The sequence below is a fragment of the Orussus abietinus genome, unplaced genomic scaffold, assembly GCF_000612105.2.
Source record: "Orussus abietinus isolate OABI.00-Male unplaced genomic scaffold, Oabi_2.0 scaffold10, whole genome shotgun sequence".
NCBI lineage: Eukaryota > Metazoa > Arthropoda > Insecta > Hymenoptera > Orussidae > Orussus > Orussus abietinus.
In genome coordinates, this window is record NW_019396009.1 from 283,184 (window position 1) to 303,157 (window position 19,974).

At 45.7% G+C, this 19,974-nt stretch overlaps 2 protein-coding genes across 4 annotated transcripts; one reads left to right on the forward strand and one right to left on the reverse strand.

Annotated features, from left to right (window-relative positions):
• Positions 1-1,590: 1,590 nt before the first annotated feature.
• LOC105699705 (lysine-specific demethylase lid) lies at positions 1,591-18,198 on the reverse strand. 3 transcript variants are annotated; one of them, XM_012424905.2, is made up of 18 exons: positions 17,685-17,912; positions 13,803-14,019; positions 13,507-13,667; positions 12,773-13,165; positions 12,407-12,685; positions 11,573-12,065; positions 11,344-11,471; positions 11,043-11,237; positions 9,096-9,550; positions 8,749-9,010; positions 7,840-8,662; positions 7,443-7,651; positions 7,136-7,360; positions 6,993-7,077; positions 6,472-6,869; positions 6,245-6,365; positions 6,020-6,162; positions 1,591-5,499 (listed from the first exon to the last, which is right to left on the reverse strand). In XM_012424905.2, the coding sequence occupies exons 1-18, from the start codon at positions 17,910-17,912 to the stop codon at positions 5,428-5,430; spliced, it is 4,887 nt and encodes a 1,628-aa protein (XP_012280328.1). In that variant the 3' UTR covers positions 1,591-5,427. The 3 variants fall into 3 exon arrangements, with proteins under 3 accessions (XP_012280328.1, XP_012280327.1, XP_012280330.1); XM_012424904.2 differs by having other exon boundaries at positions 1,591-5,562; XM_012424907.1 differs by lacking the exons at positions 1,591-5,499; positions 6,020-6,162 and having other exon boundaries at positions 6,243-6,377; positions 17,685-18,198.
• Positions 18,199-18,691: 493 nt separating this feature from the next.
• Positions 18,692-19,682, forward strand: LOC105699709 (cytochrome b-c1 complex subunit 8). The gene is made up of 3 exons (XM_012424911.2): positions 18,692-18,822; positions 19,043-19,208; positions 19,304-19,682. Exons 2-3 carry the CDS (start codon positions 19,055-19,057, stop codon positions 19,396-19,398), a joined length of 249 nt encoding a protein of 82 aa, XP_012280334.1. The 5' UTR covers positions 18,692-18,822; positions 19,043-19,054; the 3' UTR covers positions 19,399-19,682.
• The last annotated feature ends 292 nt before the right edge of the window (positions 19,683-19,974 follow it).

Sequence of the window (19,974 nt, forward strand, 5' to 3'; positions counted from 1 at the left end):
TCAAGTAGAATTTTGGGGATCAGTGGCCGTAAAAAAAATACCGCCCTTCGGGATGAAATTTGTTTGCTTTGAAATAATTACACTTTTAACGGTACACGTACATATATGTATAAATGTATGTATATACACATATATATTTGATATATTTTACCGAAAGTCAATACGACAAGATCTTACAAATAAACATCTATAACTACCGTTCTTTTATCTCTATGCGTACAGTTCATAAATATCTGCGTGTATCTAGAATTTTGTGTACGATGGATTATCCTACACTCTCTGTGTCATATAGTAAAATAGTGATTTATGCGATTAACTATAACTTTACCTTGTTTTCGATAAGTTTAGCAGGGTAAATTCTTCGCGAGGGTTTAACAGATCTATATTACTATATTATCTCATCTATCTGGGATGATGATTAGGGGATACTAAATAAAAAAAAACGAAGAAGGTTGTACACCACCGTAATGCAAAGCCACGTTTCTTCGCGCATCGTAAGATTTCTCTTACTAAGTAAATAATAATAATTAAAAAAAAAAGAAAATTGAACAAAATACTAACAAGGCAACAATCGCTGAAAATACATTCGAATGAAAGGTGACCGATAAGCCTAGTGGCGAACAAATATAACGTCGTACCCCAATTTGGTAAAAATTCGAGTTTACTCGGAGGAAACTTTCTCTTTCGGTGTCGAATCGGTTAAAGCAAAAAAACAATCGGATTTCGAACCATAAATCGTAATAGCGATACACTGGTGATGCCATTCTTAAATTAATTAAAGTAGTAATCGTAAAAGAGGGAGCAATGCGAGGCGAATGTAACGTAACGTGTTCTCGTTGATTGCGACTGGACGTTTGGTTCGATATCTTATCTGCAACAGAAGATTTCGCTGTTTCCGAAATAATCGTCGTTTAATCTTTAAATAATTCGCGGAATGTTTTCCTTCGTAACTTTTGGGATCTCACCTTCCACGAATCGAAAAGTGGACGGATAAAATCTACAAAGAAACAAATAGCGATAAGAGAAAAACAACATTTCGCGACAAACCTTCTCGTTTGTATGTAAGAAGGAGCTCTCGGAACGAACGTTGAAATTTCACGTGATCCTGCGGCAGTAAGTACAAAACCACTCGTTACTCGAGCTAAAGGATTTTGAGGGAGATAACAACCTCGAGGATAAACAGAATGTAATAACCACCTCGTAGTGATGTATCGGTGAAAAGGAACGATGCAAATGAACACGGTAACTCCGTGCGTTGCTTCCCTAAGCCCTGCTACATTAGCGCCGCGGGACTCAAAAACATTTTGATATGGAGATTAATTATGCGCACTTCATAAATACGGATCATCGAGCCAGCGAATTTGAGCTATTGGGGCCTTACTAAAATTTCATACTTGAATCATGTCCCGTTCTCACCTTTGCTCCCCATAAAACGTTTGGCCCGAATTCATCGCGCCGAATGACACTCCGCCGTTGCAATTATCAAATTTGCGCGTATCGTTATCTCCAGATATAAAAATAAATTGAGACCCGCGGCGCTTCGCCCGCCAGCCACATCTCAAGTCTACAAAAATATATATACGCGTCACGTCATTTTGACTCTACCTTTATTTCCTTCACAGCCTGTTTTAAACGGAACACGTACCCGTGTATTTAAAACGTACTGTGTGTGTCATACGTCGTCATAATATACCCTTAATTACAATACCGCTAACATATTAAGTTCACTTAAAAAGTTCGAGATTAATCGTAACAGTGTTTTTCTCCTTTTTCCTTTTTTTTTTTTTAATTGTACAAAGTTTCGCGTTCGGACACGCGACGCTCCCTCTCTCTCGCTCTCTCTGTCGTCTCCTCTAAGCCTAGAATAAAATTTCCTCTTTATACATAGTGTACTTAGACGGGCGCTTTGAATGCCGCGCATCTCGGTGATACGTACGTTCCAACTAATCACTTCCGATTATCAATGTCCGATGCATTAACCAATTTAATACACCTCTTGCGGGCTCGACCGAGAAAGTAACCGGTCGTCTCTTGGACGTTCTCGCTCGCGTCGAATGTCGGATCGCGAAATGACGTTTGTTCACTTGTTTTCGCACATCGACGCCGAAATTGCCGCTCGATCGTTGGTTAACGATTGCCACGCTTTTTGCGCCGGACACCGAGGAATCGCGTTACGAGTCTCGCTCTTTGATTTTTCTTCTTTTTACAATACATTTAAGCTGCGAGAAATTCGACCGGCCCAGAGTGGACCCGCGAGATACATCCCCCGACTGACGAAGTATTGGATTGGTGCATAAGTTGGTGAGTTTTTTTAAACTAGGAAAACTAGTTACAAAAAAAATACGCAGAAACTTATGCACCAACCCAATAGTTAAAAATCACCCGCTACATCTACAACGCATTCGAGAGAATTGTCACATACGATGTGCACTAGATCTCTCGACTCTGAGACTTCGCAAAGCGCGAAGTCGAGTTTCCGACGCCGCATTGGATTTTATTCTGGACATTATTAACGCGGAGAACAAGAAACTTTCTCACGGCCAGGAAGATAGTGGAGACGTGGCAATTTGAATTTCTCGCGAGAACGATGAGACTTCTTGGTGATTTTTTCTCTTTTTTTTTCAGTCAGCGTTTGGCAATGCTCGCAAATGGAGACTGTCGCGGTATGGTTCAGAGTTGGGAGAAACAGTCGGACGAATCCGTAATAAGTGAACTATTTTGTAAATTCAACGCAAACGAGTTTGATTTTGATGTCGATACTTTTGTACTCGTAGCAGGAAGGAGAAGCAACTGCTCGACCCAACTCTGTCAAGAGTCTGGCGCATCGATATTTATTCGGCTCGACTGTATCGTACCTTACAAGGCAACAAAGTGAATAGAGAACATGCACGAGTTTCGCTGGATCCTTTCTTCGTTCAATAAAGAATCCAGTCCCGAGAAGATAGTAATCAGTACACATTTTTTTTTTTTACTTTTTGCTCCCCTCATTTTATAAACAAATATCACAACTGACAATATCAAAAGGGACTTTCGGAGGCATTAGGCGACGGCTCTCGCCGCGATAGAACATCCAAATTTACTGTGTAATTTGCATCCAATTGCTAAGTCAGTCAGTCAGCCCGGACTGAACGTCGTAACGTCGTCATTAACAACTGCTATTTAAAAGACTCCTAAGTTGATATCGTCTCGAAATAAGCGGAATAACGGTTTCACGCATACTCTCTATTATAGGAATCGTGGATTTACCGTAAAAAAATCCTGGAATAGACATAGGTCGAAATGTCGATGCGGCCAACTCCGAAGCTTTGACGATAAGTTATTAAATAAACACCGGTCGAATAAAGACGAACGTCACTTTGACACCTTTCGCGAGGATAACGACACAATAATTGTGAATCCGCGACGAATAAATACTTGAATGAAACGAGATATACTACACCTACACGAAGAAAACGACGACCTCACGGCGCACTTAGCCAAGATGCAAGACATCGCTGCGTGTATATAGACTGATCGAAACTTCCCAAAAAAAGGCATAGTAGATATGCTGAATTTTTGAAAAGTCCCTCGTTTATCCCCCTCTCTCGCTCTTTTGTACATCTACGTGTGTCTTACACATCGATTGTTTCCCGATGAACGATATAAATCTATTTTAATACATATTATACCCAGTCTGTACACGCCGCGTAATGGACGGGAGCTCGTCCGAGTCCCGGCCATCGCGGTAAGTTAACGAAGTAAAAAAAAAAAAAACTATGAAACAACTTAAACGGATCTTTCTTTCTCCCAGCGAATCGCGCGAAAATCATTTTAATCAGTCTACAAAATCTTTACACGTACATCTTGACGATTCTAATAACTATGTAGGATCCTTTAATGTAAAGCCGCGGCGAGAAACTGTTCTCGTTTCGGGAGAATTTGAGCACATCTGAATCTTTTACTCCCTATCACTGGTATCTCGTGTGCTGCGTATATTACATGATGCTAATACATAAATTTACAAGATCACTAAATTTTAACGCAAATTATAGTGAACCGTATTCTGAATGAAAATGAGTCTACCGATTTATTGTAAACGATAAATTGCTAAAAATGCAATACCAAGCAGGTACGGTTTCCGAGAAACCAGAGAGCACCATACGATTAATAAAAAAAAAATCTGTTGTACCTCCAATTACTATCGTACAATGTAATGAAAAAATGTCGCATCTTTGTGCATTTCTCAAACGAAAATGACGATACAGAGTGAGGAGTAAACATTATCGTATTAGCATCACGATATACTGGTATAGTAGTTGACAAACCGCAGCCCTCGAGACACATCCCGACATGGCATCGCGGCGACACATGGTGAGAAGTAGCGCGAGACCGTCGTCTCTGACCTACGACACTAAAAGAATGCCTCCTTATTTATAAAATCGTTTCATTCCGCATCGTCTCGCGTATCGGCATCTATCGAGCGTTCGAACGATAACGTCCAATCTGTGGGCATCGACAAAACCGTGCATCGAGTTAAGTAAACGAGGAACGATCGCGTGTCGCGGTTCATCCGCGACGAGCACATCCGCGATACAAAAGATTCGTCCTCTCCTAGACGCATTTCCTCGTCGATAAAAAGTAAGGAAGAACATATACAGAGTACCATAACGATAAAGCCAATGAAAGCGAAACCGAGCGTGGTCGGTTCCTTACGATATCACACCAGAAAAAAAAAAAAGAGAATAATGGTTCCCGATGCGGTAACTCGATTCGAGCCCCCCTTTCTTTCCCTCAAAGAACACTTTAACCGATACACCCAGGCCGACATGAACGAATCGCTCATCCTTTCTGTAAATAATTATCCACGGTGGGTATTAAGACATTACACGTTATCCCGTTCCGTGCGACAACAGCCGGGATCCACTCTAACGTAGAATACTAAAAACGAAACATCGCTCTGGGGTAATATTAGAATGTTTGCGACCGCACTAGCGCGTCAGTCCCAAGAAGGTAAAAAGTAAACGAGAATCTGTATCCGCGCGTAACCAAGCTCGCCCGTCGTAATTAAAATTAGGGAAACGAAGACGTACATTTGGCGATACTGTTCATATCAGAATGCGTAGGAATACTCTCGCAATTTTATCCTCTCCACTTGGTTTCTTACTTCCTCACCCTCCCTTCCTCTTTCTCTCGGTCTCTCTTTCTCTCCCTTTTCGGGAAGTCATCTTTCAACGTTTTACCTTCGGTATTTAGGAATTCTCGAAGACCACCAGCCTCGGTGCTTTGGGATGTCGACAAGCCCAGGCGACAATCGGTTCGCGGTCCTTTCCGTCGAGGACCTCTCTCTCATTTTGTCGCCGACACTTTTTTTTCGTCGGCATTGTCGGTGGCTTTTGGATTTCTGTACCATAGTAGCTTTGTGCAAAACTAGCTGGAGGCGCTTCGGGGCTAGTAGATCCTGACGAAGGACGACGTCTCCTGTATCTCCGGCTCGGTGTCCGTGCTGTGGTACCCCTGGGACTGAGAAAGGGAAAGAAGTGCATCCAGGCCTAATGATTCGGCCAGTGGATCTGGCGCTCGCAACTACATTGTACAACACACAAGAAAAAAGATACGATGCTCCGTGAAGCTTGATACTAGCGCAGCTAGCGAGATTCGTTCCAAGTTACGCTACGCGAGCTGGGGCCTTTGCTAGAGAATCCCGTTCGAGGTAACGACCACTTGAAATCTAATCTTGAGAAAGTTTTAGCACTTTCACCGAGGTGTGACTAATAACGTTCGTCGAAGTCTTTCGATTAGTTTCGTTTGAAATATCATCCAATTCTGCAAACTTGGATGGAGTCACGAAAGCGATCGTGCAGAACGGATAGAGTTACGTCTACCGATCGACGCGCGTAACTGCAGGGATTTTGAGCTTCTCTTCTTTTAAAAGGGGGCAGAAATTTCGAAAACAAAACGCAGCCGCTCCCGTACAAGCAGTCGAAAACGAGCCAGAAAATAAATCTGAAACTCTACCAAGGATCGAGTCGTGTTAACATACCGTTGCACTCTGATCCGCGTCTTTGCAATTACTGCAAATAAAGTCATCTTCCTCGGCTATTTTTGTGCGATCCAGACCGACGCAGTGCATGTGGAACCAACCGTCGCAACCACCGTCGCATTGCACCCAATCTACTTCGCGACCTAGACGCGAAAAAATCGATATTAATATTGACAAAAAATTCGATTTTTCAAAATTCAACTTTAATTTAGAAAACGTAATTACCGCTTGGTCGTAAACAGCTGACGGCAGCGCAATCGTCTTCTTCGTCGGAGGTGTCTTGCTTAGTTTTTTTCCGGTTGCCCCTTCGTTTTTTGGGCCCCTCCTCTCCTTCCTTGCGTTTGATCTGCAATCATAACTGTACTGAAATCGAGCTAACCGACTTGGTCCTCGGGAACGAATGGCTAGTGATCCGCGGATTGCACCGATTCTGCAACCACATTGATCGTTACCTTTCTCGGGCCGCGCTTCACTTGTCCTGGAGGATTTAGAACTTTCTTGTCCTTGTTCAGGCCTTTTCGTTTAATCAAATTGTTCTCCTCTAATTTCTGCCGGCCGAGTTTTTTCAGCAACTCAAACTCATCCGACTTTCGCTTTCTACCGCGTTTTTTAATCTCCCTGGCGTCATGATTAACGGCCGCTCGAACGTCGTCGAAAGCAGCGTACTTTCGCATGCTATTTGGAGTATTCGTGTGGCTCAGAATCCTCCAGATGTGTTGGGTCTCGTCCAAAGCTACCTCCAGCAAGTCTCCTTCCATCATCAACTCCTCTAACCGCATCCTTGCACTGTCCGATAAAATAACGGCAGCTTCGGCATTGTGAGGTTGAGCCTTGGGCTGGAACTTCGAGACTACGAGCAAACATTGTTGCATATAACAAGTGACAACTGTGAAGACCACTTCACGCGACAGACAGATGGACGATTAGACGATAGAATAAAAATAGAAATGATTGACGTTAGGATAATAATTACCGTAGGAATACGTGTGTTCGTTACTGTTGAAGGTACTGCACGTGGGCTCGTCGTCGTCAATGGTAACTACGTCGTCATCATCGTCCTAAAATATGCATAGTTTTAATAGACATTGTTATTATCAGGTACCGTTAAATACTTACGATAGTACTAGGAGCACTGTCATCGGAGTGCACCCCGCTGAGAGGAGCGATAGCTTGCACTCTTTGATGAAGTTCAGGATTGTTGGCTGCCTTCTTCAATTCACTACTGATAATTTTCTCGGTTTTCTCTCTAGCTGCCGCTTCGACCATTTTTTGCGAAAGTACCGATAATTTGGCCAATGCCGAGGAAAGTTCTTCCGTGGCCAAAGCTTGCCTAGCTCGATCCTAATGTAAAATCAGATATCAATGATGCATATTGGCAGGTATTCCAGGATTCTGTATGCTTAATAATTTTTTAATAACGTACCTGCCAGTTCATCGCTCTCTCCGTGAGACACTGTAAAGCTTCCCCTTCCGGTAATCTAACAGGAATTTTCTGTAGGCTTACTAGAAGCGCCAAGATCGTTTCCAAACGAGGTCTACGAGATCTCAAGCAGCATGGACAAAGGAATTTGGTCTCCCGTGACATTGGCAGTTTACCTTTATACGTTGTTTTCGGCATGGGAACACAATTTGCTGGAATTGTACAGAACGTTACTTTTGCAATTCAGAAATGCCTAAATTATTTATGATTGACAAACGTCTGAGCTAGGTTTATTTTTAAAAATTCTGTGGCCACAATATGAGTGCGCTATGTAATGAATAGAAAAAGTAGAAACGCGTAACAAGAGAATAGCCAAGTAATGAGATCACAAACAACTTACAATGGAACCAATCCTTGCACAGCTCGCATTGCAACATTAAGCCAAACCTCGGTCTGCGGCAAACGCAGTACCTGGCATCTTCCATGGCAGTCTTCAAGATATTCCTCTCTCTTAAATTTCGCATGGCTTCCATTTCGCGCTGCTCGGCCAACTTGAAAGCAGCGACAACGTTGGCCGAGTCATTCGTATCGTCAAGTTTTGTGTCGCAAACGTAAACTGCTCCAACGGACTCGTCACCCCGATTTCTTTTCGTCTTCATTGCTTGAACTCCGACACCTATTCTCGGAGACAGAGCTTCCATCAAGGTATAGTGAGAATTTTTCCTAAGAAAAGTTCTAGCCGTCCGCTCCTTCCAGGATTTTGCTTGGGATAAAGTGGATTCGAGTATCGGCAGAGCATCCAGATGTAATGGGATGTTTCTACCTTTGCGGACTAAGTCGTCTAATGTGTCATAATACGGAAAGTTCTCTCTCGCTTGGATATCTTCTACAGTTTTGCTCCAACCTTTGGCCTTTGTCAGAGTGTCTTGTAAATTGTCCAGACTGGGCAAATATGCTTCGATCTCTTCGGCTTCGTGAAGAAATTCTTCGACGGCGGTCACGGTCTGCCTGTTTTTTGTCTGTAGGTAAAGTTTGGCTCTTTCCTCCCACTTTTCAATGTTGACAAGAAGATGCTGCAGCTTAGCTAGAGTAGTCTCAATGCTGATATGCGGGGGGATAGTCATTCCTTTTTCCACCAACTGAGCTATATCTTCTCGGCTCGCGGATTTTGGTTCTTCTTGAATCACTTTCACTTCCTCCAGCCATTGAATTTGCATTAACCTCTGAAACAATTTAACAACGGCGTAAAACATGCTTTCTAGAATATTATGAAAAATGTTGTATAAAACCTAATCAAAATATAACTTACTTGTTTCAGGCGCGCAAGTTGAGGTAACTCGATACAAATGGAATCTCCAAAGTCTATACATTTTTCAAGCTTCTCTACATTGCAATTATCTCCGTCAGATTCTATTTCTTCCGCATCCTTTTGAAACTGTAAGACTTGATCTAAGATGTATTTTACTCCATCAGATTCCTTAAGTTCGCAACATAGATTCGTAATTTCCTTATAAAAAAGAGTTAACTCTTCGACGGTAAGTTTGTACTTGGTATCCACAGTTTGCCTGGTCCTGAAAACAGTCCAGGAGTTTACAAACGCTACACTTGAAATTTTTATTTTTAAAAATAAAATCATTATATAAAATCGGTATTAACCTAGTTCGCTGTTTGTTATTTAAAAGTTGCTGGGCAACGCTAGCACATTTTTCAGCATCCTGAACCGCCGTTGTTAATGCCGTCAATAGTTCACTTTCGGGGAATTTCTTTGTTTCCGCTTCGTTCAGCAATTCTTTTAGTTCACTGAGTTCGATTTTGTCACCTTGAGGGTCCATTGCCTCTTTCACTTTGGTAACCCATGAGTCAAACGACTCTGCCTTAAGTTTCAATTTTTGCAACATTATGGGCAATTCGTCTAAAGTATACCGATATCGTAACGTATGCTTCTCCGGTAAACAATCACAGAGATCCGTAAAATGCCGCAGGCACACCAATTGCGAACTGTGACACGAACAGGTCACCGCACTGAGAAAGCAAGTCGTTTTACATGCCTCACACTGCCTCTCATCGTCGGGTAATAACTCAAAGGCCTCTCTTTCTGCTTCCGTTACTCCCTGAGCACAATACATACATAGCAACTGTCAGTATCAGGAGATAATTATGCATTACTATAAAAATGTATTATTAACGAACAAAGACGACAGTGCTAAATTTACATTTCCTAATTTTTATTTCCAGATGATATTAAATACTTCAAACCAAGTACAATGGAATTACTGCAATCTAAAAATTTACAATACTACTGGATGGCTCCAAAGAATCTCAAAACAGCACATTACTTTTCTCTCGCCTCTATTCCTCATTCTAAAGAATACACCGAGTAGCGCATCAAAAGAATCACAGAAACGCCTACGAGCCGTAGCCTTGTGCTCTCCGAGCGTGCGACATGCTTAGCATATAAATACCGACCATAATTTACACCAAAGGCACGCAAATACGTGTTTGAAGTATTATACCTCCATCAAAAGGGAACAAACCGTACGAGCGAAATACAGTAAAAAAAGCATTGGAAAAAACCGAAGGAGCGTCGTGGCGATAGGAATGTGGTATGGAAAACATAACCTCTACTCACTGGTTACGAAGTTACATAATCAAAACCAAAAGCATGGTTAAGAGCCGACCGCTTGGAGGCCGTGAACTGCGACCGATTACCGGAAATCGCCTCGAGGGGCGCGATGCGTTTCGTGCCTGCACGGCAATTAATGCACGAGAGTATAATCCACGGTCCGAGTGTGCGGTACGGCGCGAAGCAAAGCAACGTGGACGACGGGTTCGTGCGCGACGTCTGACCGACTGGCAGCGGCGGCACACATACGCTCCCGGGATGCGGCGAGCGGTGCACCGTCCAGCTGTGTTGATCGTGTCGACTGTGTGCAACCGTGCGCGGGTATTGGGTACCAGTGGGTGAACCTACAGCCGGACAACGAACGGCGCCTTAGCATGTGGCGAGTGGCATGTGGCATCGCGACCAATGTTGCCAGATTGCATCAGGTGAGCGTTCGGTGTGTCGCCATGTTACCAAAATGGCGGCGGAGGATCAGCCAATAGCGCAACAGTGGGCACATTAATGGCCGACCACGCGACCCCGCACAAATCAAACAGTCTTCCCTTCTCATAATGTTTCATGTTAATGTACGGAAACCCTGCTTACAACGTGATTCAAATGAACCGTTAAAAGTGATAGACTAGAAGCGAAGATAAACCGTGAAATGCTCTGTTCGTATATTCTTCAAGAGAAGTAAAATCGAATAATTATCATTGAATCATTATTTTCTATGCAATAACTTTTTGGTAAATGGATTCTCATGTGTTCGTTCAATGCTTGGGACAGGTTTTTCACTTACCTTAAAATAATCTTTCTTTCTACTACTGAACGTGCCACTTAGAGCCTTACTTATATTTGTTTTAAAAATAAACCATGCATAAACATCTAGTCAAGTCAACAACTATCAAGTTCTAAGGATATGACTAATAAACTACAGAATGGATCGAAAAGGTTAGGCACAAACTGAAGTTTATTAAAAATTGTTAGAAAAGCCAACTTACCCATTCCAGAAGATTTTTCCGTAATTTCTTTTCGTCGTCCACCATCTGCAGCATGTCGTGATAAGTTGCAGTTGCGATTCCGATGTCTAAAGAATCTGGATCCAATGACATCTTGCAGACGAGTTCGTCGTGAGAGAACACGCAGAATCGCCTGAGATTCGAGTAGTGGGTAATGCAATCTCTACCCATTTTCAGCTATAAAAAAATTCGAAACATTAATAAATGGTATACTTTATGACGTTATGTACTGGTAATATTTATTTAAAAAGAATTTAAGAGCGTTTTATTGGAATAAACTTACCCAATCCGCAGGGGCAAAATTCACGGCTTCTGCGAAATTGTAGCCTTGATTAAAACCAGCGTGATAGGCCCGTGGAAACGTGACTACGAATTCCCCTGCATGTTGATCCGTTCTAAATACCGGTACTCCTGGAAAAAAAAAAAAATCAATAAATGTAATTTTAACGTAACGTTCGTCACGACAGTTAAACTTATAATTTAATCAAGGTCTAAATATCGAATGCCGTTACCTTCGTTCATAAGAATGTTAGGATTCATAATCGTGACCAACTGATGCAGCAGATCGGGCTGACTGTGAAATAATTCCGGAGCCGCAGATTTCATCGAGTGCTCAAACCGCTCGGCTAGGGATCCAGGAACACCGTACCAAGTCTTTGGTTCACCCCAATGCAAATAATTAATGGAATAGCTCCAATGGTCCTCGTTGTGCCAGCAGAACGTCGCAAAACACATGCCAACGTACATCCAGGGTACTTTCATGCCACTGATGTCTGCGTTGATGTGGCCTAAGACGCTGCTGCGTAGAACGGGTAAGTTGTTCAAATTCCAGGACGACTCGGCGTACTCCTGATCGCAGGTAAATAAATTGACGCTAGTTTTCGTCGGGAATCCAGAACCATGGTCCATCGTGTGCAGATCCGCCCCGTATTCGACGGTGACGTCCTCGTCGATCGACGAAACAATTCGCCAAAACTCCTTTTCTACTAAAGATGTCGGTACCATCTATAAAATATAAAACAAATACCTACATTAAGCATCGTTACGAACCGGTAGCATCAATTCGAAGAGAAAAAATTTCATTCTTGGCCGTAGTCACCACTGGATACAAGTACACCGCTGTAACCTTTAGGTGTTTTGAAGAGATAAAAATAAACTTTGAGTTGTCCGTATATACCCTGGGACAACGTGTACTTCAAAGCGGTAGAGGACTTATTGATCTTTTTCTGCAGCCTTTAAACCGGTGTTTCCAGAATCGCCATTTTGCTCCAGTTACAGTAAATGCGAAGTATCGATACGCTCGGGTAATACCGCTTTAATTCCTCCAAAAAGATAAACGGACTCACGTGCACGGGCATGTTGAAATAGTCGCTTTTAAACTGGTCAGCCATTTCGCCAAATTGCTGTAGAGTATATTCCCTCTGGGCTTGCTCGAATCCGAAAGCTTCCATCGGTTTTGAAACCTCCTCGGCGACGCACTTTGGACAGCGCCAATCCCCTTTTGGAATTTCTGTCAACGGTGGCAAAAGGCAAAACGTGTGGTAGCTGTCGTCGCATCCATCGCAAAGGAGCATACTTTCCTCGGTATCGCCCCTTCCGCAGTTGTGACAAATGTACTTTGCCAGCTAATAAAAAGGAAAAAGATCAATTCGTGAAACGTACTAATTTTCGAGATCATCGTAAGAAACATTTTTCGGTAAAAGTATATATACCGGATCAAAGTCGTAGTGGAGCTTGACTCCCCTCGTCTTATTCCCCTTTTTAGAGTCTTTGGTATTAAAACCAGCCATCTTCGGACCGGCACCGTAAAACTGCAACTTCCGCAGTTCTTTGCTGTCCTTGCTATCTTCATCCCTTTGCAGGTCCACGAATTTGTGTACGTCTTTAGATTCGTTATCGGACTCGCACTCTTCCTTGCAATCCTCCTGCTTGATCGGCAAGCCGTTTCCATGTTTCTCCTCCTGGCCGGCAAACCGTTTCGAGCGCCTCGAAAACTTCTCGTTCGGAGGTTTAATTTGTTGCCGCGATATTATACCATGGGGCTTGTAGTCGCGGTCTTTCTTCTCGTTTTTCTCTGGCTTCTCCTCCGTCTCCAGCTCGATTTTCTAAAGAGTAACGATACGAACAAACGTTAAATTCCCGCGGGACTACTCCCGAGGGAAATATATTTTAATACTACAATCGCAGGTATTCACTAAATAATCCACACATTTCGACGACTCATTTTTTCCGGTTCTTCCCCACAGATGTTGATTAGGATAGATTTAACCGCGCACGATAGAAGTGAAGTGTTGTGAAGCGATAAAGTCCGAACTCCTCCCAGGCATAAAAAATGCACCCGCGGAGATAAGAGGCGAGCAGACAACATCGGTACGATCGAAAATAAATACCGTGCTCTCCCTTTCCTCGAATCTTTCCACGGGCACAAAGAGAGACCTCCACTTACTAAATCGGTTAAGGTTTTCCCTTGCTTGAAGACGTCGAAGGGGTACAGGATCCTCTCGTAATGGTTCTTTAAAATGCTGCCCACGCTCCTGCCCGATGGGTAGCCCAATTTGTTCGCGATTTTCGCCCATCGTCGCTCCTTCGTTACGGTTTCGATTCCACCTACGGAAGCAACGGAATATAACGGATCAACGGAACGAACATTTATTTAGCCTCGGTTCAGCATTCCGGGCACTAAAATTTCGTTTCCCTCGAAAAGGAATTACGAGAGATCGTAAGGGAAAAAAAAAATCTCACCTTCTTCCGTAACGATCCGATGCAACGAGTACAGGTCCAAAGCCTTTCGCTCAACGAGGGGGATCTTTAAGGAGGAGCCCTGAAGTTCCCAGAACTTCGCAATTTGGTCTAAAAAATTCAACTTTATCCTGGTCTTGGCCTCGAGCTCGTTGAGCCTCTGTATCCTCGGGACGAACTTGAATTTGTCGACGTCGACAGCAAACGGCGGCTGCCAGTTCTGGAAGGAAAGGTATCGCGTATATTTAATAAATTAAAAACGTACACCCGCGACCAGTCGAGCCTCCGGAATATTTTTCAAATTTTACTTTCACCGTCGAATCTTTTGCCCTATATGACGCGTTCCCCCAGCTGCGCCAGAACCAAGGGGCCCTTTGTTCGCTTAAAAACGCTTCCGGTCTGCAGGTACTTATACCGCTTTGAAATCAGCGTAATCGATATACCGCATCCCGGTTCCTACTTGCAGCGCGCATTCGGTATATTTCAGTCAACGTCCTCGAATCGACGAAACGAATATTTTTGCGTTTTACGGAATTACAAGAGCGACAAGTAAATTCGCCCTGCCCGTGGAGAAAAAAATATTTTTACAAAGGCCGCATAAAGTCGCGTTCGGCCGTGTTCGTATGCGTATTGTCCCCTTGACTCATCGGAGCATAGGATAGGGTGCGGTAATCCAGCGGCCATTCGCGCAATTTAATTTTCCCCTCGTTTTCCCCTCGCCGAGAGGAAAGCACTTCGTCGAGGTTTCCCCGAGAAAACCACGAAGGCCTCGTTTCGAATTTGCGGATCGATTCGAGTACTCGAAAAAGACGAAGCCCGAAAGGAACTCTCGGTCAGTCGCCGGTTAATATAATTATCGAGGCGTTTCGCGACCTCTATCTCCTCGTGTACGGGGTATACGTCTTAAAAATAAGAAAAAGGAGCAACGATCGCTTTTTCCCTTTCCTCGGCCGAATTACGTCGCGCTTTGCCAGCCCCTTGCCTGAAAAATTACGATAACCGTGGCGTGGTAATAATTTATTCAACGAATCGCCGTATACGGTTACGTCGAGAGTTCGCCATTCGAGGTTTTTCTTTCCTCCTCGTCGGCTTCTTCCCGTTTAATCCGTGAATTCCGAAGTACCATATGGTGCAACGCGACAGCATTTCCATTCATCGATTTCGAAGTTCCTCCCGACTCTTCTGCGTAAACATCGGCGACCTCGTCTACGGTGAAAACCCGTCTTCTGTCGTCGTAATCTAAAAGGTTCATCTGGAGCGTCGTCTACGGCGCAGACAAATAAAACGAACTCCACGCCGCGACGAGGAAGGTGGACATATTGGAAGCCTCGTCGTTGCTCCGAAGTACCATTCAATCTTCCACTTTCTTTTCGTACTCGGCCATTTTTCCGGCGAATTTCGGGGGAACTGTCGGAGCCTCCTCCGAATTTCCCAATCCACGATTACGTTCCATTCCGCGTTAATCTCGCGGTGAACTTTCCGGGCCACTCGTAATCTTCGGTCCCACGTCAACTCCCAAGGAGGTGTTAATTACCGCTGGAAGGTCCGGAACTTTTTTACGAATATTTTCCCAAGCGATCGATCGGCCCGCGACAACCTCTTGCCTCGATTTATCGTCGCTTCGAGAGTTCCGGCCATTTTATCGTCGAACTTTCCGATGCCGTATGTCACGGCAGTAATTACATTTGCACTGGCGTTCGCACCTTTTCACCTCACTCGTTTAATGCATCGGATGTGGACGTCGATGGTCACCGATAATTGACGCCTTATTTTGTAAGTGCGCGTCTCGCGGGGTCGTTCACCCGGCATCTCCAGGGCGAGTGGTTAATAATATATTTTTTTTGTCGTTCCTTTTCGTTAAAAGAGACGTCCGATCGATCGGCCGGAATCCCTCGCTTCGGGTTTTTCCAGCGACGCCACCTTTTTCCGAGGTGTGTCGCCGCTCTAATTGCTTCGGCCATTTTAGCGTTGAATTTTGTAGTACCGCAAGCCACGGCTGGCGTTGCGTTCGCGTTTCTTCTCTTCTCCGGGTCGGCGAGGTCCGACACGAGCGACGCGAGTCCTCTCGCCGGTTTTCCCAGGCGAATTTATGTAATCACCCCGACGACCCTCGACACCCTTTGAATCTTCCAGCCCCGACTCCGGCGACGTTACTTTTCCGGCCTTCCCGCCTCGCCCCTTCGCTCCCTTCCGGAGAAATTTATTGCCCGGCAATTTCGCCAGTCCGGACAAGAGACGGATATACGGAGAGAGCGGTCGATTCGCGTCGCGATCCGTCTCGTTAAAGAAGCGGCGTCGCGTCGCAGTTACCCCGGAGGAAACTCCGACCCATTTCTCAAGAAAATTCCAGGAGGAAAATAAACGGGCCGCCGTCAATTCCTTGCCTTTCCCGACATTGAACGTGGCCCGGGACGTTCCACAAAAAGGAAGGTAAAAGAAAAAAAAAAAAGAGAAAAAGGATTTTCGCTTCCGGCCTCGGGACGCAAGGCGTTCGTTCCCCGAGAACTCGGCCAATTCCGCCATAGTTATCTCCGGCGTAAGTCATAACGAGTCTCCGAGGTGCAATAATAGCCTCTTTTGATCCACCTCTAGGGCCGCTGGACTTTTCCCACTCTCCGAAACATGGCCGGCCGTTATTTCCGCGGAATTCGATCGTTTGTTCGATACGGTGCTGCGAAATGACGCGAAGTTCCGTTCACTCGGCCGTTTCCGCCACGTCCCTCGCGAGTTGGGGAAGAGTCCCCAAAAAGGGGCAAAACCACCCTCGGAATCTCCGGGGTCTCTCGAAAGGCATCTCCGAAACCGTTCACTCGTTCCCAGCGGGACGTAGCGTCGTTTTTCCGAGTTCGGCCATTTCCGCCATGGTCCTCTTTGAGTTACAATGGATGCCCCGACGATTCCGCTCAGGATCGTCCATTTGCCTGCTGTGGCGTTTTCTCCGCGTCGTCCGTCAATTCCGTCCTTTTCTTCCCGGGCGAAGCTCGACTTCGGGGCAATCGCTTTCCTCCGCCATGACGTCTCGTAAATCGCGGAAGGCTCCTCGGCCTAAAAAGCGACGCGGAGAAAAGGCGCGATTAAAACGTACGACGTGGATTTTCCATCGGCCCGGAACCCCGGCAAACGATTCCGGGCGTTATCGAACGCGTTAAGACGTTCAGTTGTCACATGCAGTGCTTCAGGTGACGCAAGTGTCGGGTTCTCTTTGCTCGGCCATTTCCGCCATGGTCCGTCTCGAGAACCTCCTTCCGCGGTTCCTGGCTCTCCCACGAGGATATTCCTCGCGTCGAGAGCGATCCTGGTCCGTCGACGAGCCTCCTCCCGAGCGCTCGACGCGAGGCGTCTCGCCGTCTCTCTCCCGTTACTTCGCAAGATTCTCAAAACAATGGCCCCTGCGAGAATCTCCGCTCGTTCCCACGTTGAGTTTTCGTGGAGGATCCTCTTCGTCAGGTCGGGAGTTTCCCGACCCCCAGGGGCCGAGAAGACCCGTCGTTTCGCGCTCCGGGTGACGTAAGGGCCCTCCCGAGTGGTTTACAATGGTGACCGAAAACGCGTTATCGCGAAGAGGTCCGCTCTCTTTCCTCCTCCCTCGCGAGTCGCTCGCCTCCTCGTGGCCCGGTGCGTCCCACGAGCCCCGGGAAGGAACGAAAAATAAACGGAGTCCCGACCGGGACGACCGGGATCCCTTTAAAGGGCCCAGGGGTCGGAAAACCTCCGCCGCCAGAAATGGGCCGGAAATCAATGGGCGTCCTCTCTCTCTCGCTCTCGCGACGCTCCGGGCCGAGCGAGGCGTTCGAGAGGGACGGAGAGGGAGAGGGACTCGCGAGGTCGGGCCCGCACGGGAGCGAGAGAGAGAGAGAGAGAGGTCTCCTCGGGGAGGACACTCACTGGCGGCGGCTTGATCTTGCAGATGCCGGATTTCTCGGCGATCGGGCGGATCTTCGCGATGTAGCCCAGCGGGTCCAGGAACTCCTCCGAGGTGGGCTCGAAAACCGGCGCCTCCGGCGGGATCGCGAATTCGAAGTCGCCGTCGGCCTTGTCGCCCATGTCGCGCGCGCGCTGGTGGGTCCCGTAGCGCGGCTCGCACCCGATGCTCGCGTCCACCTTCGAGACCATGGCTCTGGCTCGAGCCCGAGGGTCTCGGGGGTCGCCCGAGGACCCCGACGCGTCGCGCCGCTCGACGTGCCAATCCCAAGGATCGCGAGGAAAGCGCGGATGCCCTCGGTTACTCCGGCTCGCACTGCCGGTGCGCGATCGCCCGCCGTCCCGACGCGGCCATGTCTCGGGAGGTACCTTCGACGTATCAACCGCGATGCCCGACGATTTACGCACGGCGCGGTTTTCGCGAGCTACGGGATGTACCCCACGGAGCTTTCGCGCTGCCTCGCGCACGGCCAACTGTCCCGAGCTTCTTCCTGCTCTCGCCTCCGCTCCTTCTCCGAGAGCCATCGCTCGACCGCCGCGCCGCGAACGGCGGAGAGAGGAACCGTCAACCGACGGCGAGGGGCGGTCGGACTTATCGATCGAGCCGGTTCGCGTCCGCCTCATGCTCCGACGATTTCCTCGTTTCGAGTCATTTTTCCTCTTGCTCTGCCAATTTTAAAATCAAATGGAACGGGAGAGTGGTCGATCGCGAGAAAAGATTTTTGCCGGGGCAAAGAGTTTTCTTGACGCTTCCTGCGCTGGAGGCGCCACTCGGAGGAATTATTTACGTCATCGCTGCGCGCGATGCCGTCGCCAATTGCTTTTGAATCCGTTTCCAATTCGTGAGAATTATTCCTGGACCGACCAATCGAAATATCGTTTGAAAATGGAAGCGAATTGGATTGGAAATTGGGCGGTTCGCGAATATGCGTTACTTTCTTGTAGAGCCAGCCAATTGGATGAAATGTCGTTGCATTGCTCTTCCTCGTGCAATACTGCCCGTTCTAAGGAAGACATAACCTACGGGTCCATAGTATTTTTAACCCGTCGTCTATCTTCGATTGTTGTGGAAAATTGTCTGCACTGAACGTCGACGACGCAGGTGGGTAATCGCGTGGTTACATAATTTAATGTATAGTTTTTTGGGCGAATTTTGATAATTTGCTTTTCTTAAATACGACTATTGATCGACTTTGACGTCATCTTACATAATATCGGATAATATGAAATTCAATACCGAGCTGTTCACATTTACAAAACATACGTTTAAAATAAATTGCCTTAACAACTAATATTTATTGCCAACTTTCGATTTTTTTCAGACAAATTTCACTATGGGAAAGGAATTTGGAAATCTACACAAAATATACGGAATCGTAACTTTCCGAATCAGCCCACACGAACAAAAACCTTTTGCGGGACTAATATCTCATAGTATACCAAATATCATCCGCCGATTTAAGGATAGCGTATTACGAGTTGTTCCACGTTAGTAAAGCGATCCTTGCCTTCATTTAATATCATTACATAAACCGCGTCATAGAGTTTTTATTCGTAATGCTAATATTCTTTTTCTTTTGCAGCCTTTGTAATTACGTATTTAATAATAGATGTGGCAGAGAAGGAACATCACCGCCTGTCCCGCAAAAACCCGAAAGATTTTGAAAATGATGTCTAAATAAATTGTTAACGTCTGTAGTATTATACATATTTAATGTTATCTAAAACTACTCCGAGGGAAAAACATCTGCGTCCTTGTATGCTAGCTGTGCGAATATAATCGGAAGCGCAATAATTTATGCCGTTTTCAATTACAACGGTAACCTATTCATTTAAGATACAAAGAAAGAATAGATGTTAACAGCCTTTGCATAAGATCCCGTTAAGTAATTAAAAAGACCAGTCTTGAAAAGTAGATTCTTGTAATCCGGGAACTACAAATAAATCGAGAGATGCGGCACACCTCGTTTAATCCGGCTCCAAGTGAGATTCGCTCATCGCGCGGAGCAAGCCATACGATAATTCAACATGGCGGCAACGGCAGTGTAGGAAAGACCGTCCCCACTTCGGCTCGTACCTTTGCCGTTTTTCAACCGGTGGCCAAAAATCTAAAGATATTTTTCTTGACGACTGTCCATTCGAAAGATTTTTTCTAAAGTGAACATGGTACGCCAATCGAAAAAGAAAATCCATATCGGAAACGACGTTATTAGGAGAGCGCGCGCCCCTTGGTCCCGGTTTCCGATGGGGCGAG

Bases quoted from the DNA above. Each gene is read 5' to 3' on its own strand.
- LOC105699705 (XM_012424904.2), bottom strand. From the start codon at position 17,912: ATGGTCTCGAAGGTGGACGCGAGCATCGGGTGCGAGCCGCGCTACGGG. The intron at 11,238-11,343 runs GTAAGTTTATTC...ATTTTTTTATAG, and splicing joins ATTTTGCCCCTGCGGATTGG to CTGAAAATGGGTAGAGATTG. The intron at 9,551-11,042 runs GTAAGTTGGCTT...TATTGTGCTCAG, and splicing joins GGAAAAATCTTCTGGAATGG to GGAGTAACGGAAGCAGAAAG.
- LOC105699709 (XM_012424911.2), top strand. From the start codon at position 19,055: ATGGGAAAGGAATTTGGAAATCTACACAAAATATACGGAATCGTAACT. The intron at 19,209-19,303 runs GTTAGTAAAGCG...TTTCTTTTGCAG, and splicing joins CGTATTACGAGTTGTTCCAC to CCTTTGTAATTACGTATTTA.